Genomic DNA, 25,575 nt, shown 5'->3' with positions numbered 1-25,575 from the left:
ATTATTACACACTACACTTCACCAAACCATGAACGTTGGGAAGACGCGCTTAAGGGCAAAATGAGGGGAAACTACATAGCCCCGCTCCCCCCCTTAGAATGAATAAAAAATTTTACAGGCTGTATTTGAGGGATATTGAAGACTTTGTTAATTCTAAAACATTTTATATTTGCTTTATTTAGTTTGTCATGTTGCGGATATAATTTTACAGTTGTAAATTCCAATTAAATAATATAAAATATCATTTTATCAACTTCTGTCCATTTAAAAAAAAAGAAATAAAGAAATTTTTTTAAATATGAAAAGTTTTTTAGAATTCATTGTATACAAATTTCATACTTGGACAAATCAGAATAAATTCTTTTAAATAATAAAATTGATCGAATTTTACAATACAGTCCTTAAAAAACAAAGAATTTCATTTTGAGGTGAATATTTCAAAACTTAGGAACGGGACTGCATTACAATAAAAGTAAATACTATAAAAATGATAAATATGAAAAAAAAGTTTTGGGCAAATGTTTTTTCGGTATAATGAAAGTAAGTCTTTTTTTATCAGAATATCCATTTAAAAGCTGCATGCAATTAATGTTTGTAATTCAACTATTTCAATTCACTGCTGCAATTTCGGATATTTGGTGTAATAGATCAATTTAAAATTTAGAGACTTAAATCAAGGTCCCCAAGTCTTTTATTTAATAAAGAATCCGCAAATCTATCTTCAGTGTATCCGAAAGAAAATAAAACACATGTAGAATCTCCTAAATCAATGATACATCTTTAGAGGAAAAAATTTAGCGGTAGCGGTTAATAGATCGGTTGAGATCTTATAGTCAAGACTCTATACGACGTAGTTCAGTATAAAAAATGCGACTTTTTTGTGTCTTTATTTAAAAATTGATTCCACATCTGAAATCATAATATCTTTAGAAATAAATTTTTTTCTCACCGATGGTTTTTACGTTTTTACATATATTTGTTTAACTTTTATAGTTGAAGACACAAAAAAGTTAAATAAAAAGTTGCAATTTCAGCGGTTTAAACAAAATAGGATTATAAATATTTGAGTTTGATTTAAAACGTTAAATTTATTTTTAAAACCCATTTTTCTTCTTATTCTAAACACTACCAGTATATAAGCTCTTTGTCTCAAGTCTCAACCGCTCGTTCAACAGCTACCGATGTTTTTTTTTTCTCCAAAGAATATATCATTGCCCCAATATCTGGAATCATATATTTTAAAAGCAGAATAATAAATATCATGAATTTAATTTTAATTATTCGAAGGAACTTATAAGTGTCAATGAATTGATAAGACTTGAACCAACCCTAGGTCATATATTGATAAGGGTTCAATCGTTCTCCAGGGTTGACATTTGTAGGATCATAATTATTTTAAAAAAATTGCTAAAATAATTGTTTAGATAATCAAATATGTTCAGTACGAAAATTTAAAAGGATGTTTGAAAAAAATTAAAGATTAAAACTGTTGAACTCCTCTTACAAGAAAAAGAAAAATAAAGGTTTATATTTGAATTAAATATGATTGAAATATATATATTATAGAAAAATAAAGGTTTATGTTTTTAAATATGATTGAAATATATATATTATAGAAAAATAAAGGTTTATTTTTGAACTAAATATGATTGAAATATATATATTATATATATATTATAGATCAACATGAACAAACACTTTATGTGATTAGGGAAAAGCCAGGTTAATAGTTAAATTTTTCAGAAATGCTTTTAATCAATTTAATCAGTATCTTAATTCTATTAATTCAAAGGAAATGAGTTTTTGCCACATATTCAAATGTTAAAATCCCTATATCTGTGCAACCTGATGGTGTGTAACCTGATGGAGTAACAGAATTCATGTTATGAAATATCTAAGGAACATGACGTCATTGGGTTGCGAAGATACAAAAGATTAGAAAATCTTTGAAAAGACTCAATTTCTTTTTGCGCACTTCTTTAAAATGTTTTTCAATTCCACAGGCAACGCCGGGCACTTCAGCTTGCACTTAATATGGCAATAATCGGGTAGAATCCCTTTATTTACTGTAGGTTTATCAGTTTAAAGTTTTGACCTGATAACTGAATGTTAAGTATGGGAGTGTGTATGAGTAAGGATGAATTATCTCAACGGAGTAGAGAACTGGACAGAAAACTACGAAAAGATTTTGATTCCTCTGCCAGGGTTATTAAACTTCTTCTTCTAGGAACAGGTTCAATTATTTATTATTCATATTACTCACGTCAAGCCACGATGGACTAGGGTTAGTTTTAAATTTTACGCAAATTTGAAATCTTATATTTTTTTAATCTATGTTATTGATGATTAATTGAGAAGAAAAAAACTGTTTTGAATTTGTACTATGTAACCGGATAAACTTGATTTTCTCACCTGCGTATAATCAAAATTAGATGAGCTGTGACGTCACAAAATCGTGCCAGTAATTTCGCATAAAGTTAACCCTCACTGTCTAGTTTGCTGTGTAATGTATTTCTAATCTAGAATTACTGATTTTTTCCAGAGCCTCCCAATAAACATGCAGTAATTAAGTTACTTATTCTTTTCGGAATAATTTCTTCCATCTGTTCCTTATTCGCGTTCAAGGGTTTAGAATTTATCTTAATTTCATTTAAAGCCTCTCAATAAACATGAGCATTAGTTTACTCCTTATATAAGGAACAAGTTCAAACATTCTTTATTTATTCTTTATCTCGTATTACTGAATCTTACTCAGAGCATCCCAATAAACATGGGAAAAGTCTTCCTTCTATTCAATAAACACTATGCTCATTTTATAATTTGGACATTATAAAATATATGGTTTATGAGAAAATCAATTTAATCAAGATTATATTTCTGATTACATCATTTTTAATGATTCTTGTTCTATGAAAGAATATAGCATTAAAATCATCAAGTACGTCCAAATAAAAAAAGTACCTTCTCAATATTAAATTCTCATTCTGCGTCCTAAATACCCTGTCCTCGATGTGCGTCCTCATCATTAATAAGTTAGAAAAAGTGCGCCACTATTGCAACAAAAGAATTCTAATAAATGTTTCCGGCTATTATTATTTTCGAGAATATATATACTCCATCGTATACTTGCACGTGCGCAAAAAGTAAAAAAAGATCAAATGCCAAATGATCAAATACCGAATTATACAGTACACAGTCACACGCAGTACATTTTAATTAGGTCTACAAGCTAGAAATGTAAACAAATCTGGGTAACATTACACCAACTGATCGTACTGCATTGTACTGTATCTCAAAACCGGTTAAATTTCATAGAGAGAGAAAGAGAGAGAAAGAGAGAGAAAGAGAGAGAAAGAGAGATAAAGAAAGAGAAAAAAGAGAGAAAGAGAGAGAAAGAGAGAGAAAGAGAGAGAAAGAGAGAGAAAGAGAGAAAAAGAGAGAAAAAGAGAGAGAAAGAGAGAGAAAGAGAGAGAAAGAGAGAGAAAGAGAGAGAAAGAGAGAGAAAGAGAGAGAGAAAGAGAGAGAAAGAAACAGAGAGAAAAAGAGAGAAAAGGGTTTTAAAATGTTTTCTAATTAATATTTTTACAGTTTATAAAAGTTTTCAGAAAAGTAAGTTGCTGCCCCAACTGTTTAGCGTACACTTTTTTGATAATTTCAAGAGTTTTGATCATTTGACTTTTGATCTTTTATTATTACTCCGCACGTGCCTGTATGATTGAAGTCTTGTTTTAAATCATAACTCCTCTGATTAAAGAGATATTTAAAGAAAATAATGGTTCGAATTTCTAATATGTGACCGGATAATTTTGCTTCTGTCATAATTGTGTGTAAAATCAAAACTAGAGAAGCTACGAGGTCACAAAGTCCAACCAGAGATGTCGCGTAAAATTTACCTTCTCCTCCTGGTCTAGTTTGCTGTGACTCCCCTATTTCTAGATTATCATATTTTTAAAACAAAGCTTTGAACTTTTCCTAGAATGAATGCAAACTGTTTAAAATTTCTTTCTAAATATTTTTGCAATGTTTTTACTTAAAGTTGAGTGTTTTAAGGACTTTGTCAACATCTTCCATAATCATTGAATTTTTGTCTTTTTAAATGTAATCTTAGTAAAAAAATCTGTTAACGATATATTTAGTTCTAATGAAAAATATTTAGATTTTAAAAAGATTTTTTGTCTTTAACCTCAAAACTATTGATTTTATTAAGCTCAAGCAGTCGAGATTTTACATGAGGGACTTTTCTTGTGATTCTAGTTGACCCGCCATTTGGAGAGCTAGAGACATTCAAAAGGAATTGAGTTTTTGCCACAAGCTCAAATTTTCTAATCGCTCTATCTTTGCAACTTGACGGTGTAAACCTTTGATATTTCAAACACAGACTATTTAATCTCAGAATGTATAGATTGAAATATTAGAGGTCTACAACACCAAGATGCAAAGATATAAGGATTAGAAATCAGAGCTTGTGGTAAAAACTCAATTCCTTTACAACTAAACTATTTAAACCTCTATCGATATCCTAGTTTTTCTGTAGTCTAATAATTATAAAAAAAATTCCTCTACAAAGGAAAGGAGTTTTTGTCGCAAACTCTATATTTGGAATACCTATATCTTTAGAACTCGATGTCGTAGACCATAGATGAAATCTGTTAGATTACATATCCTAAGTTTGAAATATTAAAGGTTTACATCATTATGTTGCAAAGATATAAGTATTACAAAATTTAAGTTTGTGGCAAAAACTCAATTTCTTTGTATGAACCTTGTATAAAGAGAAAAAGTGAAATGTAGATTTGTTTTTATATTTCTTATTTCTGTTTAGGAGAGAGTGGAAAATCAACAATTGTCAAACAAATGAAAATTCTTCATCCCTCAGGAGAAAATGAAAAAGGTGAAACCCCGGTCCCAGTGCCCTTTGTAATCCTGTCAAGCTCAACAACTGGAAAATAATTAATATTATGCAAAACAAAATGTGCACGCACGCTCACTAGCAAAATCCGAAAATGATTTAGCAAATTACTTTTTTAAAATTGAAACTAAAACAAGTACATTACAGTTTTAAAACTGTAGATCAAATAATCAAATTTAAAATATTCAAGTTTTACACCATTAGGTTGAAAAGATATAGGAATTATAAAAAATTGAGTGCGAGGCACTTTCAGATCAAAAATTAATACTTTTCTTTTTAATTTTTTAACATCGTAGAAAAAATAATTAAAGTCTCCGTTAACCAATATCAAAGTGCGTAAAAATTACAGTTCTATTTTGATAACATTGATCAAAGTTTTAAATATAAATATCTAGAATTATAAAGATATTTCTAAACTAGAAATCTGAAATTTTCAACTTATATATTTAAAAATTTCCTGAAACTAAAACTCATTTAATACTTTTGAAAATTTAGATTCATCCCTCAGGGGTTTTAAGAAATATCAGATTAATCCTAGTTCAGGGTTTTATCTCCAACCCTTTAATTTATCTTCATCTTGGGACAGTCTGAGTAGTCTGGGGGAGAAACTTAATAATTACACTTTGAAAACATTCTTACGACAAGTTAAACTCAAATATATATATTCAAAAATTTCAATCTAACGTGGCAAAAAAATTGAAAAAAAAATTTCATTTTTTTGCCACCCATGAGTGTCCACACAAAAAAATCAGCCCAATCGGTCCAGCCCTTTGGCCGGCTATACGCACATCTGAATGTCTTGTTTTTTATATAGATATTTTGTCGATTTTTCATAAGATTATTGTAAATATAAAAACAACCAATTTCTGCAGTAAAAATCAGAAAAGCCTGGAATAGGATGACTACTAATAGGTTGAAGGTATATGACAGACCAATTCACATAAAACACTGTAATTTTACAATGTAAACAGACCTATTGCACTTGAAAAGTGATCTCTAATAAGTGAAATTGTTTTATTCGTAACAACATCAAATATAAGCTTTTAATGCTTTAATGCCGTCTTCCTATTCCAAAGTTATCTCGTTCTCACTCTAATATGTTTCTAAATGTACAGTAAACTATTGGTAGGCCTGGGGGAAATGGAACGAAAGAAACAAACGAAGACAATTGTTGATAATATTTTTGATTCTATAGAGGCTCTCTTAAAGGCACAGGAAAGGTAACTCACGTCAAACTAGAGAAAATTTCAGATTTTACGCTTTTATGTTGAAATTTGAAGAAGTATTGAGATGAACAAACTTTTTTAAAATTCTAATATGCCACCAAATTAATTTGCTTTTACATATTTGTGCGTAACATTAAAACTAGAGGAGCTACGAGGTCCCAAAGTCGTGCTAATAATTTCGCACAAATTTGACTATCTCGTTCTGTCTAGTTCAGTGTGAACGCTAACTATACAGGGTATACCCAAAAAGGTTCTATCGTGGCCAAATTTAAAATCTTAATGATTTCAAAATTGTACTTTCAAAAATTTCTAATTCTAAAAAGTGATATTTCAAGTTAGTATTGAAATTAAAAAATAATTATTTTCCACAAACGAGATTCTATTTGAGAAAAAATTAAATTTCAGAAACATTTTTGAGCAATAATACAGTGAAACCCTTAATAACGAATACAACGAAAGAATTCATCAAATGTCGTATTCTTCACTTTCTGATAATTGAATGTTGCAGATATTTAGTTTTTTAATGAAATGATTATATGGAACTCTTTAAAAATGTTCCCGCATATTCATGGCTATCTATTTATTTTCGCAAATACTGAAATTTACATAATATAGTATAAAACTCATTGAAAAATTATGAAGACGACATTTGCTAAATTCTTCCGATGTATTCGTTATTAAGGGTTTCACTGTATTATCTTAGATTTATCGCTGATTCTAAAAAGTGGGTTTAACTTTGTTTTCTTTGTCAATCAAGAGAGCAATCCCTTAAATCAGATGTTAAAAGTAATAAATATCAAAGAGTTAAGAATTCTCGAAAATAGATATTTAAGAATAGATCAAAGCACTAGAAGTTAGAACCTATTAGAATTACAAGTAGGGGGGAAAGATTTCTCTATTTCTCCTCAAATAAAGAAAATGTTCACATAAAACCTGCAAGAATCCAATGCTTTCAAATCTTTTCTATTTAGATTTGAGTATGAAATTGCTTCAAAAAAGATAAAGGAACCCATTTAATTGAATTTATAATACCAAGATGATATAACATTATTTTTATTGTTAATCTCATGGTTTCATAAAAAGAAAATAAAATAACTCAGCAAGAAAATATTATTATAAAGATAAAAATAATTTAAAAATATTTTTATCAAAAGGAATAAACATAACTTTTTCAATGAATCTGGCTAATGATCACCTCATCCATAATTAGTTTGTAAATAGTTGAAGAGTACGTAAATGAATAAATTGGGTTTAAAGGATGAGGTTTTGAAGTATATCAGTGAACGAGATGAGAGTTCAGGATCTGTACTAGATCCTGATATTGGAGCTAAAATACAAGAGCTCTGGATGGATCCAGGGATAAAGAAAACTCTGGAGAGAAGATCAGAGTTTCAGGTATAATATGGATAGTGTAGTAGATTGATTTAGCATCATGTACATACTAGAGTAGATTGGTTTAGTATCATGTACATACTAGAGTAGATTGTTTAGTATCATGTAGATACTAGAGTAGATTGGTTTAATATCATGTAGATTCTAGAGTAGATTGGTTTAGTATCATGTAGATACTAGATCAGATTGGTTTAGGATCATGTACATACTAGAGAAGATTGGGTTAGGATCATGTACATACTAGATTAGATTGGTTTAGTATCATGTAGATATTAGAGTAGATTGGTTTAGTATCATGTAAATACTAGAGTAGATTGGTTTAGTATCATGTAGATACTAGAGTAGATTGGTTTAGTATCATGTAGATTCTAGAGTAGATTGGTTTAGTATCATGTAGATACTAGAGTAGATTGGTTTAATATCATGTAGATTCTAGAGTAGATTGGTTTAGTATCATGTAGATACTAGATCAGATTGGTTTAGGATCATGTACATACTAGAGAAGATTGGGTTAGGATCATGTACATACTAGATTAGATTGGTTTAGTATCATGTAGATATTAGAGTAGATTGGTTTAGTATCATGTAAATTCTAGAGTATATTGGTTTAGTATCATGTAGATACTAGAGTAGATTGGTTTGGTCTTATGTAGATACTAGAGTAGATTGGTTTAGTATCATGTAGATACTAGAGTAGATTGGTTTGGTATCATGTAGATACTAGAGCAGATTGGTTTGGTATCATATGGATACTAGAGAGGATTGGTTTAGTATCATGTAGCTACTAAAGTAGATTGGTGTAGTATCATGTAGATACAAGAGTAGATTGGTTTAATATCATGTAGATTCTAGAATGGATTGGTTTAGTATCATGTAGATACTAGATCAGATTGGTTTAGGATCATGTAAATACTAGAGAAGATTGGTTTAGGATCATGTACATACTAGATTAGATTGGTTTAGTATCATGTAGATATTAGAGTAGATTGGTTTAGTATCATGTAAATTCTAGAGTATATTGGTTTAGTATCATGTATATACTAGAGTAGATTGGTTTGGTATTATGTAGATACTAGAGTAGATTGGTTTAGTATCATGTAGATACTAGAGTAGATTGGTTTGGTATCATGTAGATACTAGAGCAGATTGGTTTGGTATCATATGGATACTAGAGAGGATTGGTTTAGTATCATGTAGCTACTAAAGTAGATTGGTGCAGTATCATGTAGATACTAGAGTAGATTGGTTTAGTATCATATAGATACTAGAGTAGATTGGTTTAGTATCGTGTAGATACTAGTGTAGATTGGTTTATCATGTAAATACAAGAGTAGATTGGTTTAGTATCATGTAGATACTAGAGTAGATTGGTTTAGTATCAAGTATAGATACTAGAGTATATTGGTTTAGTATCATGTAAATTCTAGAGAATAGATTGGTTTAGTTTCATGTAGATACTAAAGTAGATTGGTTTGGTATCATGTAAATACTAGAGTAGATTGGTTTGGTATCGTATGGATACTAGAGAGGATTGGTTTAGTATCATGTAGCTACTGGAGTAGATTGGTGTAGTATCATGTAGATACTAGAGTAGATTGGTGTAGTATCATGTAGATATTAGAGTAGATTGGTTTAGTATCATAGAAATACTAGAGTAGATTTGTTTAGTATCGTGTAGATACTAGTGTAGATTGGTTTATTATCATGTAAATACTAGAGTAGATTGGTTTTGTATCAAGTAGATACTAGAGTAGATTGGTTTAGTATCATGTAGATACTAGAGTAGATTGGTTTAGTATCATGTATAGATACTAGAGTATATTGGTTTAGTATCATGTAAATTCTAGAGTAGATTGGTTTAGTATCATGTAGATACTAGAGTAAATTGGTTTGGTATCATATAGATACTAGAGAGGATTGGTTTAGTATTATGTAGCTACTAGAGTAGATTGGTGTAGTATCATGTAGATACTAGAGTAGATTGGTTTAGTATCGTGTAGATACTAGTGTAGATTGGTTTATTATCATGTAACTACTAGAGTAGATTGGTTATGTATCAAGTAGATACTAGAGTAGATTGGTTTAGTATCATGTAGATACTAGATTATATTGGTTTAGAATCATGTAGATACTAGAGTAGATTGGTTTAGTATTATGTAGATAATAGAGTAGTTTGGTTTAGTATTATATAGACACTAGACTAGAATGGTTTATTATTATGTAGATACTAGAGTAGATTGGTTTAGTATCATGTAGATAATAGAGTAGATTGATTTAGTATCATGTAGATACTAGACTAGATTGGTTTAGTATCATGTAGATACTAGAGTAGAGTGGTTTAGTATCACGTAGATACTAGAGTAAATTGGTTTGGTATCATGTAGAGACTAGACTAGATTGGTTAAGTATCATGTAGATACTAGAGTAGATTGGTCTAGTATCACGTAGATACTAGATTAGATTGGTTTAGTTTTATGTAGATACTAGACTAGATTGGTTTAGTATCATGTAGATACTAGAGTAGATTGGTTTAGTATAATGTAGATTCTAGAGTAGATTGGTTTAGTATCATGTAGATACTAGAGTAGATTGGTTTAGTATTATAAAGATTCTAAAGTAGATTGGTACTATAGAGCAGACTGAGCTGAAAACTTTAGAATTGGATACTAATCCCGACCACTTAATCTGAATATCCACTGTGGAAACTTATTATTTTCATAATCCTCTCTTTTGGTACACTCTGAAATTGGTAGAATTTTAATGGATAAAGATTAAAATAATCTTAAGATTAAGAAAAAGAGGAGATATAGTGATCTTGGTTTCCACAATTCTAATAATTTCAGGTCGAGCTGGAAACTTTAGAATGGAATATTCTTAATCCCGATCTGTTAATTAATCTGGAGATTAAGAATAATTATTTAATTTGGAGATTAAGAAAAAGAGGAGATAAAGAAGCATTAATTTCTCGATATCCAACATTCTACAGTTTTCAACTCTGGTTATAAAGAAACCAGATTTACTGAAAAGCGAGCAGTAGTTAAACTGTGCAAACGTAGTTGAACCACGGTTCCAGGATACCAAGGTTTTAGGTTCAGTAGAGAGTATTTTTAATCTAAATTGGTGTAGAAGGATTAGACTAATATAATTTTAAAAAAGAAAGAAAGAATTTTATATTGTGACTTGTGAGGAATAAAAGGAATACTTTTTTTCTTAAAAATCAAACAATTGTCTATATCCCTAAAAATCAGGCAATGAGAATAGCAACAAGGCACTGTCGACCTGATCCCGAGATTTGCATACCTGATTCACAATAGTACCCTAAACAGCTGAACAGAATACATTTCCAGAATAATTAATGTAGTTAAAAAAATCCCTTCCCCCCCCCTCATTCATAATATTAACAAGAACTAGACTAAAAATTCGCACTAAATCACCAAACTCAAAATAGCTGACTACCTAGAATTTAGATTCACTCAAGTGTCCAAAGTAGTGAACGATCCCTTCAAAGATCGACCTAATTTTGTAATATTATCTAGTTGTTGGATTCTGCTGGATATTTCCTGGATAATATTCCTCGGATTAGTTCTCCGGACTATATACCTACAGAAGCAGATGTACTAAGAGCCAGGACAATAACTACAGGGATAATATCCGTCCCGTTCCAGGTATATCAGGGGGCAACACCCCACTCCCCCTCCCACCACCATCTCATATCTCTATTCATCTTAGAACCCTGAGGCCTTAAATAGTCGCATTTTACAAACAATCACTAAAAGAATTGTTTTGAATTAAAGAAAAAATTGGGTGTTGAGGCTTACTGTACAATTGACGTGTATCATGTTCATTGGACTCATAGATTAATAACAATACAGATAGAACACTAGAAGTCGTTGTTTCAAGATTGAGGGGGTTTTCGTTCACAATAACCCTGAGGCAGAAGCCCAAAGAAGTTACGCACATGCTCTCTCTCTGTCTTGTCATTCAACTCGGCATGCGCGAAACTCATTTGTGCCTCTGCGTTAGGACTATTGTGAACGAAAAACCCTTAAAATTTTAGAGACGACATGTAGTGTATTGTCTGTATTGTTATTAATCTATGAGTGGAATATTCAAAATAAACACCCATATTCCACAGTGTAGGTATAATGTTTTACAATTCTTCATTACAGGGGAGCCAATAGGTCTGCAATAAATATAGAAGGGAATATTACATTGCCAAGGGAAGCCAAGGCAATATAACATTCCCTCCGATCTTTATTGCATATCTGTTGCCTCAGAAGAGATATGTGATTTCTTCAACTTTTAAACAAATTTTTGGAGATTTTTCCAACATTTTAATTTACAACAAAATCTACCTTTTTCAGGTTATAAAAACTGTAAAATCTATTTAGTTTTGTAACATATATTTTTGAGTTCAGAAATCAAATCTATTTTATGTTTTCGGAGTTCTAAACACGCAACTTCTTGGCTGAAAAATTCTCAATTAATTAGATTGCATCCTTAGGGTTGCAATCTAACATTACAACCCTGGTTTCAGGGTTGCAATGTAAATATCAGGGATTCAATAGTGTCATAATTTTGTTAAAAAGTTGGAAATATATATTTTAGTTAAAGGGCCGGTTTACTGAAGAATATTGGTTGAAGAAAACCAATATTTAAATTTGACGAGAAAGCTGTCAATAATAAGAAGTATCGTGTTTATTGTCAGCAGTAGTAGTGTCCATTATTCTAATATTGGCATGCAATTATATAATCAACAATACTTAAGCCTCGCAGTTATGCAAAAATGTTTTATTAATCCCAAGGAAATTGTGATAAGGAAGTTTCGAAGGAATTCGAACCAAACCAAACCTAATAATATACACATTCCTAAAATGAAAAGAAAATTATTATTTGAGATCGAAGTGTGTTTAAATTATTAAAATGTGGTCTGTGTTCCTAGCATCTTAAATAATTGGCTCTATGAATAATAAAGAAATGAGAAAAGGTATTTTTGCAACTGTATTACCTACAAAGGATGAGACTTTAATGATTACCTAACGCTCTTTTTAACAATCTGGGGGCTGAACTTAGGCTTATGCCTTGAGTGAAGTTTTTTTAGGGAAATATAAAATAATTTACCAACGAAGAAACCGGTTTACAGGGGTAGGGAACCGTGCATATAAAGAAAAATATTAACTAAATTCTGTACAGTCGTCTCTGAAGTCTCATCCTTTGTGGATAACCCTGCATGTACAACAAGTTCAGTATTCGCAGGGATGGGCTCAGGGGGAAGAATAGTTCTCTACCTGTTTGCTCAGTTAGCTGTACTGTACGAACTGTACACTTACAACTGTTTACTAATAATGATATATTATATATGGTTAGGCCAGAATCTCCTTATAATTAACAAATATGCAGTACGCTCTCGGTATAGTTTATGGCCTGTACAATTAGTAAAGGATTAGCGTATATCATCACTCTATACACTATAACCTCGTTGGATGGGATCAAAATATGTATAAGATTTTCTAACCCATTGTTAAACTTGAAGCATTGGCAGAAATCAACCAATTTCACAGTACACTGTTGAGCTTAAACCACATTTAAATTTCTACCTCTCTCTGATTTGTAACAAAATAAAATTACAACATGTATAACTTCATTATCAATATACAAATTGTTTTAGCATTTAATTAATTTTAATTTGAATTCCGCGTTTAGTACAGGTGTCATTTAAAGGGCCTTTAAAGGATCTGTAATATTAAAGAAATCCTTGTTTTTCTCCTTGAAAAGTGTTTAACTCTGACAATTCCATCCATGATTTCTTCAGCAGAAAATGAAAGCTTTTAACTTTTAATAAGAAAAAAATTAACTAATTTTTTTTCTTTTTTATTGAAAATTAAATACTTGTATTTCTTTCAATCTTGATCAGACGAAGCTTTCAATGTTACCATTGTGGATCCAAGTCTGCAGATGAAATTGCACCTGGTGTTTTTTAACTCTCAAGTTTCATAATATTTAATCTATATTTTTACTTTTATAATGTTTAGGTTAATAAAGACAAGTTTGAACTAGGTCGAGGGTTTTGATTAAATTTTTTTTCTATTTTTATTGAAGTTTTTAACTTTTGACTCCCCCCCCTTTTTCATCTTTAATTATCCACTAAACAATTAAATCTTAAAGAACTAAATTTTCTACTTTTCATATAACCCTAACATCTAACAATGCAAAAAATCTATAAAATCCGTTATATTCTTACTCTAACTCTAATAAACCTGACCCTGCTCGTATAGTTGATGTAGGAGGGCAGAGGTCGGAGAGAAGAAAATGGATTCATTGTTTTGATCAGGTTACAGCAGGTACAAACTTAGTCTTGGACATTACTTATATTTATAACAATTCCTACGTCGTTATCTAAATTGGGTCTTTGTTAAAAGCTCCAAGTTTCTAATCCCTTTATCTCTGCAACCGGATGGTGTAAACCTTTGATATTTTAAATATCATTTGACCTCAAAGAATTCAAAGTTTGAAATATCAAAGGTATACGACATTGGGTTGCAAAGATATAATGGCAAAGACTCAATTCCTTTCTAGAGGCTTATCAAAAATCTAAGAGGGTAAAAACTTGAATGCTCCTAAAGTTCCAAAATATGCTTAAACTTTTTTCTAATTATTTGTTAATGAAGCCTTGCTTTGGTCTGAGCCAGAGCAAAATACGTAAAATGTAAAAAATGTAAAAACTTTAAATGTTAAAATTATGAATAAAAAAGGATGCCCATTGCCCAGTATAATACATATATTCCTTACATTCAATGAATTTATAATAAAAAATATAAGAATATGTTTTTGGGCACTAAACATTTTACAACGTGACAACGATTGTAAACAAAGGTCGTACTGGTCAGGTCAGGTATATAAACTAACTGTTGTTTATTTACTGCACAATTAATATGTCAATGTAAAATGTTTATAAACTCTATCCCCCTTCACTTTATTATAAATCCCTTGAACTGAAAACTCTCGTATCGGATACCCCCTGATTGCTAAATCTCTGCATCCGTTGTCGACATTTTTGATTTTCTGCTTAATCCTCACTCTTTTGGATATCCCTGCTGTCTTCGAACCAATAAGCGTTGATTGCACGCAACAAAAAAATAATTTCTCGGCTTCTGATTTGCTGTTCGGTTTCTACAATCGTCACCTTATTGGTTGCAGTTTAGACCATTTTCTGGATATTAACGTAAAATAAAAATATTAATAAAAAGAGGTGATAAAGCACTGCTTGATATCGACGATTCTTAAATATTTACTTCGTTTAGATTACAGCAGGTAGAGAAATGAACAGGATTAACTGAAATAAACCAGTTTTTAAAATTTCAGTTCTGTTTATTATTGCATTGAGTGAATATGACCAGGTGCTCTATGAGGATGACTCTACAAACAGAATGCTGGTAAGAGAATATTGGAGAGGGGGGGGGGTACCCTTTACCCCCTTAGTTTTAACCATTTAAGCAAAATGTTATTAAAAAAAAGATAACAATTGTTAAAAATAAGATATGAAAAATTATTAAATTACAGTCAATGTCACATAAAAGAATATATAGCAAGATCACATGAAATGTCGTCTTTAAATTTATAAAAAAATTTATGAAATCTCAGTAATGCTTCATCACTGTTCTGCACAAAAAGAAAGAAGCTTCAAAGGGTTAAACACGATTTATGAAAATATATCCAAATATCATTGTAGAGTTTTAAGAAACTGCTTTTTATTTTAAATTCTAGGTAAATTAATAGCCCTGAAATATGAAGGACATCTTTTTTTCGCGGCATTTTATCTTAAATATGTTGAGAATACGACATTGTAAAAACTCTTGCTATATATTCGTATATCTGGGATTCACTGTACAAAAATAGTAATTACTTGTTTAATTCTAAACTGAATTGATACTTTTTAATGTTTTTTTTTCCCGACGGTAACTGCATAATGAAAACATCGGCAAGTGTTTTTATATTGCTAATGTCTAAAATTGTGTTAAAATGATTACACTGTCATTAGAAATAAAGGCCATAAATTACACTTCCCATAGAAATCTAACTATTTCTTTAAATGAGCCAAATTTCTCACGAAAATTCCCAACTGTAGTTAACAACAAGGTTATAATGCAAGGAAAGTTAATTGCAGTTCCGTATGCTCTGCGTACATATTGAAACCAGTTCTCTCTTGGCGGTATTTGTTCGTTTAGTATCCGAGGAGGTTAAAAGAATTACATTTTGATAATTTTGATAATTCACATAATAGTTTCCTGTGACCAGAATATTTCATTGATTTTTCTATGTGAAAGATGGATCCCATGTCAGGCTTTGACATCCGTCTTGTGTTTACATTACCAGCCAGAGACACTATACTGCAGTACAAAAGATCCGTACACCTCTGAAATAACTTTCCTAGCATTATAACCTTGGTTAACAAAATGGTTGAAATCAGAAAAGTTGAGTTTCATATTTTCTCAATGGAGGACTCGGCAGTGACCCTCGAAACTATAATTATGGAAAACATATTATTGCAAAAGAAAACGAGCCACAAAAATGTCACAAAGTAAATATTTTGAGGTCTGCATATCAAAACGTTTTTTTATGCCATAAACCCAATTTAGTTTGATAAAAATTCTCTTTGCAGTAAATTCAGTTCCCCAGACTACTTTTTACCTAAAATTCAATTATTGTTCAAAATTGTCAACTTTCAACTTTTAAATTCAATTTATATAAACATAGATTAGAGAGAATAAGTAAACACATTTTTACATAGCCGTACCAACATGCATAAAGGTATAGCCGTACCAACATGCAGCAAGGTATAGCCGTACCAACATACATCAAGGAATAGCCGTACCAACATGCAGCAAGGTATAGCCGTACCAACATGCATCAAGGTATAGCCGTACCAACATGCATCAAGGTATAGCCGTACCAACATGCATCAAGGTATAGCCGTACCAACATGCATCAAGGTATAGCCGTACCAACATGCATCAAGGTATAGCCGTACCAACATGCATCAAGGTATAGACGTACCAACATACATCAAGGTATAGCCGTACCAACATGCAGTTCAAATAAATGGGTTTTATGTAAAAACATCGATCATTATAATGTACAACGTACTGTAAATTTTACGGAATATTGTGTAACCCAATATTTATTACAGGAACTATAGACAGAATTTAACTTTTGTATTCAAATATACTTGGAACAATAGAATAGATAACAACTGTTTACAATGCATGATTTTTCTTTTTATAGAATTGAATAAAAAATTTGGCTTAAATTGAAAAAATGAAAATTTTAACGTAACAATTTTTCCCAATTTTTCTTTTATTTTTCAGATTTAGAGGATTAAACTTCAAATAAAACTTTTTTCCTGGGTTCACTTGGTATCACTTTTTCTTATTATTATGAACACTTGCGACAAACTCTGATTTGCTAATCAATTTTCCTTGAAAATAGATGAGATAAACCTTGGATTTTAAAAACTATTTAAAGAAATACGATTTAGAAAAAATGAAGTTAGTGGGGAGTGGTCAGTTCCTTTATAGTTTTATCTTGAACATTTTTTTATGGTTCACCCTGGATATTTAACATCCAATATGTAAATGGAGTTTTGACCTTAGCAAACGGAGAAAAGATATAAATAAAAAATCATCAAAAACAGATTTTTATAATATTACACAAAAAGATAATCTAATGCATATATTTTATTTAAAAATATTAAACATATTTATATTATATATATAGGATAATAATGTTGTTTAGACAATAGAATTGAGTCTTTGTCACAAACTTTGATTTTCTATAAATAACTATATCTTTGCAACTCAAGGTCGTAGAACCTAGATATTTAAAACTATGAATTTTTTTATATAAAATAATCTAACTAGGAAATATCAAAGGTTTACTGTATCAGGGTGCAAAGATATATATAAGAATCAGACAACTTTATTTTCTGGCAACAACATTTAGTAGAGTTTCACCTATAGAAAAATCCATATAGAAAAGGTGTATCCCTATAGAAAGGGTGTATCCCTATAGAAAGGGTGTATCCCTATAGAAAAGGTGTAACCCTATAGAAAAGGTGTATCCCTATAGAAAAGGTGTATCCCTATAGAAAAGGTGTATGTATCCCCATAGAAAAGGTGTATCCCTATAGAAAAGGTGTATCCCTATAGAAAAGGTGCATCCCTATAGAAAGGGTGTATCCTATTTCGAGTATAATGAGTGAAATTGATACTTATGTCAATTATGTTTACTAAAAAATCAAGTTGCCGAAGTGAGTTAGCGGTAATTTATTACGAATAAAATTAGTTGTAATCAAGGATGTAAGGCAAGGAAAGTCATTTAAGAAGTGTACACATCTTTAGTACTGCAGTGTACTGTCTCTGGGCGCTAATGTAAACACAAGACGGATGTCGAAGCCTGACATGGGATCCATCATTCACATAAAAAATCAATGAAATATTCTGGTCATAGGAAATTATTATGTGAATTATCAAAATTATAAAAATTTAATGCTTTTAACCTCCTCGGATACTAAACGAACACTGATGCATCTATTATTGTTTACAAATTCCACCCAAAGAGAACTGGTTTCAATATGTACACAGAGTATACACGACCGCAATTGACTTTCCTTGCCTTACATTCTTGGTTGTAATGATGTAAAGGAACCCATAATTCGTTTTGTGCTAAAATATTTACAAAATTACATTCGGACACGAAAATCTTTCCGTGCTTTGTTCTATTCATCTTTACCTACAGTGAGAACCAGAATCTGTGGAATAGGAAGACGACATTACATCAATGATTAAGTATATTTGATGTTGTTACAAAGCAAATAGTAATACCAGAAGTTTTTCTGTTTACACTGCACAATTGCTTTGTTTAATGTTCAATGGACTATTTAAAATCATAAATTTAGTTTAAAAGTCGTCTTCCTTTTCCAAAGTTTTCTGGATATTACTGTATATCTGGAATCTGTTTCTACAAGACGGTTCTTTTGACGAATATTTTGGCGTGTGTTGAACAATTTCTATGTTTTGACTTTTCATGTTGTTTGAATGTCCTTTTATGAGATGTTTCCAAATACATAAACATTGTTAGACCCAAGAGAGGTTAAATTTTAAATTTGACTGCTTAGATATCCAGTATTCTCTTAACAAGGGAGTTTAACGTGCCGTAAAAACTGAAACTTTTGTTTTCTGTATCCCCCCCCCCCCATGTACGAACACCTATCAAAGAATTTCAGACACGGCTCAAATATGAGACGCGGTTCAAACATAGTTGGTTCCACTTGAAATTGTATTCAGTGTTTCGAGATTTGTGCCGGCGCTCAATTGGAACCGGTTTTCAGCGGATAAAAAATGATAAACATTATAATTTCTAGGCTCAGGATTCTCATTGTTTAAGGAAGGAAAGAATTACTGAGTTTTTAACGCAAACTCAAATTTTCCTATCCCAATATCTTTGCAACTTGATACTTTGATACTTTGATATTTTAAACTTAAACTTTTTGATCTAACAGAATTCATAGTTTGAAATATAAGGACATCAGGTTACAAACAAATAGGGAAATTGGAGTTTGTGGCAAAAACTCATTTCCTTTTGAAACTCCAAATAAAAACAAGAACAGTTAAAAGTTTGCCAACAGTCACTCTATATATATCTTCTTTACCCTGAAGGGATTAAATTAAAATAAAAATATTTTTTTTAATAAAAAAACGTCTTGCGTTTAGAAGAAATAATATGCGGAATGATTTAGATTTTTATAAATAACATCAGTTTCACGGTATTACAAGAAAGTACAGTAAAATATTAAAAAGTTTATACGAAAGCAATGTTTTAAAAGCAATGTTAATCAATTAGAAAAATAATTACTGTATGTTCAATAAGTATTAGTATAAAGATATTGAGTTTTAAAATCCCTATATCTTGGGAACCCAATGTCGTAGACCTTAGATAATTTAAACTATGAATTCTGTTAGATATAATACTCTAAGCTTTAAATATCAAAGTTTTACACCATCAGGTGGAAAAGACAGAGATTTGTAAATTTAAGTTTGTGGAAAACACTTAACTTATTGAATAGGAGAGCCTGGATATGTTCAAACAAATGTTATCTAGTCCATTCTTCCTCAACACTCCTTTTATACTCTTCCTTAACAAGGAGGTAATATAGATAGATAGATAGATAGATAGATAGATAAATAGATAGATAAATAGATAGATAGATAGATAGCTAGATAGATAGATAGATAGATAGATAGATAGATAGATAGATAGATAGATAGATAGATTGATTGATTGATTGATTGATATATAAGATAGAAATTTGCAAAGTTAGAAAGACAAGGAATGATAGACAGACAAGATATAAACACAAACATCAACATATATATGAATAGACAGACAGATAAGACATAAGCACAGACATTAACGTAGACAGACAGATGGATAAGACATAAACACAGACATCAACATAGACAGACAGACAGAAAAATAGACAGATATATAATAGCCACCTGCCTTTAAAGACGAGGTCTGGAGTGAGTATTGAATTATGGAAATATGGAAATATAATTTGCAAGTTGGAAAACAAATTTATTTAATTAAATTCAAAAGAAATGTTTGCAAACTTAATTATTAAAATTAAATTTTGTCTTGAGTAGAAAGTGAATGTTTATTTATAATGTTGATCTCTTCTACGTGAAAACGTGTTTATTTACCGTATTATAGATGAAGATAGACTGTACTGTGTACATAAGAATGTGATTTTCTCATAATTGTGTTTAAAATTAAAACTAGAGATGCTACGAGTTCACAAAGTCGCATTATAGTAATGTTGCATAAATTTGACCTTCTCCAATTCTGTCTATAGTTCACAGTTATAATCTTAATAAGATGTTTTAACAGAACATCCTTACTTAAATTATTTTCTAAAGAACAATCTGATTCATGAATCATGATGCATAAATAGAAATCACACTTATTGTGAAAGAGGTCTTCAAGGTCTACATTAAAGGAATAGACCGGCTATGTAAGGCAGTTGAACTGAGTATGCAGTGTTGTGGACAAATTCTTTAGGATTCATTTGAGACATATAAAACATTTCCACGATGTATAATTACTAAGTTTGAGTGCAAAGCTAGTCGGGTGGGTACGTTTTCAGAATCGGTTTTTTTAAATTATTAAATAGCGATGAAGAAAAGTAAAGTAAAAATTAGATGTTTAGGAACATATTTCTCAAAAGAAAGAAATTGAGTCTTTGCCACAAACTCTGATTTTCCAATCCCTATATCTTTGGAACCCAATGTCTTAGACCTTATTTATTTCAAACAAAGTATGCTGTTAGATCAAATAATCTAAGTTTGAAATGTCAAAGGTTTACTTCATCAGGTTCTGAAGATATAGGGATTTCAAAATTAAGTTTGTGACAAAAACTCCTTTCCTTTGTCAATAAATCAATGATAGAATCAATTATTTCGTTTTCATCATTATATTGAATTTATTATTTCTACAAATTCTTCAAATGTCGTCTTTTCAATAATACTTCCAGAAAATCTGAAGAAAATCTTTGTAAATGATATGAGATTATAAAAACTAATAATTGAATAAGATTACTCTTATTTTCGATGATAAGATTGATTCTTATTTTCTCAACCTGTTCCTTTACAACTAATTAGTTTACTGTAGAGTTTTGTTCACAGTTTTTGGTCGTCGTTATTCAATAATTAAAAAAAACAATTCTTGAAACGTATCCACCCAAAAGTACGATTTCGAATTTCCGCTCAAACTCAGGATTTACAGATCTGTAAAAGTTTTATATCTCTCAAATGAATTTGTCCACAACACTGCATATTCAGTTCAACTAAACAGTTATGAAAGAGTTCAACGACTGAACAGTTTTGTTGTTTCTGGGCTCATCTAATAAACCAAGCCTCCGGGAGATTCATTTTAATTTTTAAATGTTTCTTATCTTGCAACCACCTTTTCTTAGTACATTCAAAAATATCGATTTTATTGTGTTGCTGATTTTTTGGATTGTTGGTTTTTTTAAAATAAAGTGTATGATGGCAAAATTTTAATTGCGGTTGGTCGTAAACGATGACTAGGGTTCCGAACAAAACTATCTCCCTCTGCCTATGACTTCAGCCGGTTTTATTTTTATTGGATTGAAACCAACAAACAGACAATTCCAATAATATATAGATGTAAACAGGGGCATACACAGGATTTTTTTCCAGAGGGGGATTACATTTTTTCTTTCCAGGGGGGCTTGGGATCCGTTAGGGCCTGAAAACCCCCGGGAAACCATAGATTTATCAGATCCCAGGAGGGATTGAGCACCATAGCCCCACTTGCAGTGTATTCCTGTGATGTAAATCTATGATTTCCCTTATTCTCCCCCCGGTCTATGTTGTCCGATAAAATAAAGCACTGTTCAGAATATTCCCGGAAATAAACAGGGTTGTCGAGTTTCCTGATTTGGTTTGATGTATCCGCAATCCATTCCTAGAATCAAGGATCTGGTTTGGTTTGATGTATCCGCAATCCATTCCTAGAATCAAGGATCTGGTTTGGTTTGATGTATCCGCAATCCATTCCTAGAATCAAGGATCTGATTTGGTTGATGTATCCGCAATCCATTCCTAGAATCAAGGATCTGATTTGGTTTAATGTATCCGTAATCTATTCCTAGAATCAAGGATCTGATTTGGTTTAATGTATCCGCAATCCATTCCTAGAATCAAGGATCTGATTTGGTTTAATGTATCCGTAATCTATTTCTAGAATCAAGGATCTGGTTTGGTTTGATGTATCCGCAATCCATTCCTAGAATCAAGGATCTGATTTGGTTTGATGTATCCGCAATCCATTCCTAGAATTAAGGATCTGGTTTGGTTTGATGTATCCGCAATCTATTCTATGTCTAGAATCAAGGATCTTTTTCGATTTCATTTGTTTTATGAAATGTTAACAAATACGTTTTATTCGTTTAAAACGAATTTTATAGATTAGCCTGAAGTGAGATTTTCTAGAAGAAACGGAAGAGGGGAGGGCCTGGCCTAAGCAATAATTGCTTGTTTATTGTAAAACAATGTGACAAAATAAAACAAAGAAGGGGGGGGAGCGCTGAATCCCATTTAAGGACTAATAAAGACGCTAACTGCCAATACAAACTTTAGTTAAACATAAAAAACATGCTTCATCGAGTTCCAAAAAAGTTTTTAAATAAATTTTATAGAAGTGAATGCAATGTAAAAAATAAAAGAGAGAGAGAGGGGGGGAGCGCTGAATCCCATTTTAGGACTAATAAAGACGCTACAGCCAATACAAACTATAGTTAAACATAAAAAAAACAGGTTTTACTCACTTCCAAAAAAGTTTTTAAATAAATTTTATAGAAGTGAATGCAATGTAAAAAATAAAAGAGAGAGAGAGGGGGGGAGCGATGAATCCCATTTTAGGACTAATAAAGACGCTACAGCCAATACAAACTATAGTTAAACATAAAAAAACAGGCTTTACCCACTTCCAAAAAAGTTTTAAAATAAATTTTATAGAAGTGAATGCAGTGTACAAAATAAAAGAGAGTGCATGGGGGGGAGCACTGAATCTCATTTTAGGACTAATTAACACGCTAACAGCCAATACAAACTATAGTCAAACATAAAGCAAAAAAGGGGTTTTCATGCAATCCCAAAAAGTTTATAAAACCTTTATAAAAGTAAATGCAATGTACAATAAAACTGTGCTGAGCTTGAGAATTGCAACTGTATAGTGTAAATTGTAAAGTATTAAGGTTTGTGGCTATGGCAGAAACGTTGCTAATAATATTGTAACTTTAGATTTATAGAAACTTAAAAACTACCCCCAATCAAGAAAATAAGACTTGAAACCTCATCTCCATGTTTTTGTTTCCAAAATAGTTTCGTTGTCTTTGAAGCAAAGTGCATCTAAAGTAATTCTATAAAAAATAATTCTGCATTATAGTGGTTTCTTTAAAGATAAAATTGAGTTAACCGAAATGATTTGATTTTGATTCTTTCATTTCCGAGAGTTTTTATTTCTAAGGCTCTGAGTGTGCTTCGAAAATTGTTAAAGCAAAATTGTATTATCATCAATACAAAATAAACATCATCATAAAAGCCATAAAACAGCGACAAACAGGATGAAATCGGCATTTACATCGCAATTTTGAATTGCAGAAACAGAAAAAATTGTTCAATCCTTGATCTCATAATTTTAAAGTTAGAAAGTTCTGTTAAAACAATTCATTAAAATCCCCACAAGGAATGTCGGTTGAATCCCAGTTTTAATCAATTATAAACCCACGAAAAGACCAAGAAAAATTATAAGATGTAAAAATAGAAAACGGTTGTTTTCCATCTACGACGTACAGTCTACAGACCGTACAGGTTTACCCACAAAGGATGAGACATAACAGACGACTGTACGCTATTTATATTGTCTTTAGGCGATTATATAGTCTCATCCTGTGTATATTTTAAAACTTTGATGGCTCTGAATAGTTAAACTTTTTTTTTATATGTTTAGAATATATTTCCTAAATATTTATATTTTATTTTTATATGTTTAGGATATATTTCCTAAATATTTATATTTTATTCTTATATGTTTAGGATATATTTCCTAAATATTTATATTTCATTTTTATATGTTTAGGATATATTTCCTGAATATTTATATTTTATCTTTATATGTTTAGGATATATTTCCTGAATAGTTATATTTTATTTTTATATGTTTAGAATATATTTCCTGAATCAAACTCTGATTTTCTAATCACTATATCTTTGGAACCAAATGTTGAATACCTGAGATATTTCAAACTATGAATTCTGTTGGATCAAGTAATCTGAGTTTGAAATATCAAAGGTTTACAACATCGAGTTCTAAAGATATTGTGGTTTAAATATTTGATTTTGTTCCAAAGATTCAATTCCTTTTAATTTTTTAAACATAATTAACATTTTTTTAAAGATCCGTAACCCTCCCCCCCCATAATACAATAACATCCGGGTTTTCCATTAAAGACGGCCAATGTTGGCTTATCCCGTCATTAAAGTGTTAGTTTAACGAATATGCACTTTAATCTAATCAATGTAAAATTTTTCATTTTATAAAACTTTTTATTTTGGTATTATTCTAACGTGGATCCTCTATAAGAATTTAATGATTTATGTTTCACTTAAACCGGATCCAAATAAGAATAGTAGCATCTAATTTTCCTATTTATTTAACCCCGTCTTGGATACAGGAATACGACTACAAGGGACCAAATACTGCAGAAGACGCCAAGTAAGAAAGATGCAAAAATGAAACATTTAACAATCACTAATGGCAATTCTGAATTTGAGTTTACATCTATTTCCCCATTGATCGAACCTTTGATTTTTGTTTCCTTTTTTGTATTATTCTAGATGCTATATAAGAAAAAAGTTCCTGGATCAGAACGAAAACACCAAGCGTGACATCTACACCTACTACACCACGGCCACCGACACCGACCTCGTCAAGAACGTGTTGGTCTCCGTGCAGAAAATTATCTGTGAACTCATGCTCAAACAAACAGGGTTTCGTTAAATTTTAATTTTAGTAAAAATTAAAAACTATTGGTTTCAGATTTTGAACGAGTTATATACTAAATTCTGTACATTTTAGTGCTGAATATTTCAAATAAACATTTAAATATTAATACAAAGTTGTGATTCCATCTGTAGCTTTGTTGTTTTTCTTCCTTTCAAAAATTTACATTCTCTGAATTTTCTCCGGAATTAAGAATGATAAAATTTTGCTTAGACAAAGGATTAAAGGGTACTAATGTGAGTTTTACATGCAACTCTCTAAATAGTGGGGTTTACATACAACTATCTAAATAGAGGTTCACTTGAAATTACGTTTACAGTCCCTTTAACAACAGACAGAATAGAGAAAAGAATTATGTTAATCAAGATTTATTTTGACCATAACACCATGAACGTGCATGGTTTT

The 25,575-nt window shown here is 30.8% G+C and overlaps 1 protein-coding gene across 1 annotated transcript; it reads left to right on the top strand.

Moving 5' to 3' along the window:
* The first annotated feature begins 1,649 nt into the window (after window positions 1–1,649).
* Window positions 1,650–25,279, top strand: LOC111694981 (guanine nucleotide-binding protein subunit alpha-11). Its single transcript, XM_023464084.1, has 13 exons — window positions 1,650–1,722; window positions 2,115–2,233; window positions 4,823–4,891; window positions 6,039–6,129; window positions 7,107–7,140; window positions 7,393–7,530; window positions 11,064–11,192; window positions 13,560–13,584; window positions 13,803–13,868; window positions 14,890–14,960; window positions 19,649–19,732; window positions 24,761–24,882; window positions 25,005–25,279. Exons 2-13 carry the CDS (start codon window positions 2,116–2,118, stop codon window positions 25,165–25,167), a joined length of 1,110 nt encoding a protein of 369 aa, XP_023319852.1. The 5' UTR covers window positions 1,650–1,722; window position 2,115; the 3' UTR covers window positions 25,168–25,279.
* Window positions 25,280–25,575: the final 296 nt, after the last annotated feature.

This window comes from Eurytemora carolleeae, unplaced genomic scaffold (assembly GCF_000591075.1).
Source record: "Eurytemora carolleeae unplaced genomic scaffold, Eaff_2.0 scaffold66, whole genome shotgun sequence".
Taxonomy (NCBI): domain Eukaryota; kingdom Metazoa; phylum Arthropoda; class Copepoda; order Calanoida; family Temoridae; genus Eurytemora; species Eurytemora carolleeae.
The sequence above is the reverse complement of the archived record's forward strand: the minus strand, read 5'-3'. Positions and strand labels throughout refer to the sequence as shown.

Excerpts from the sequence above, each read along its gene's own strand:
- LOC111694981 (XM_023464084.1), top strand. The coding sequence starts at position 2,116 with ATGGGAGTGTGTATGAGTAAGGATGAATTATCTCAACGGAGTAGAGAA. Across the intron at positions 7,141-7,392 it reads TTGCTTCAAAAAAGATAAAG|GATGAGGTTTTGAAGTATAT; the intron begins GAACCCATTTAA and ends TTGGGTTTAAAG. Across the intron at positions 19,733-24,760 it reads TCTTCCTTAACAAGGAGGTA|TTTATGTTTCACTTAAACCG; the intron begins ATATAGATAGAT and ends AGAATTTAATGA.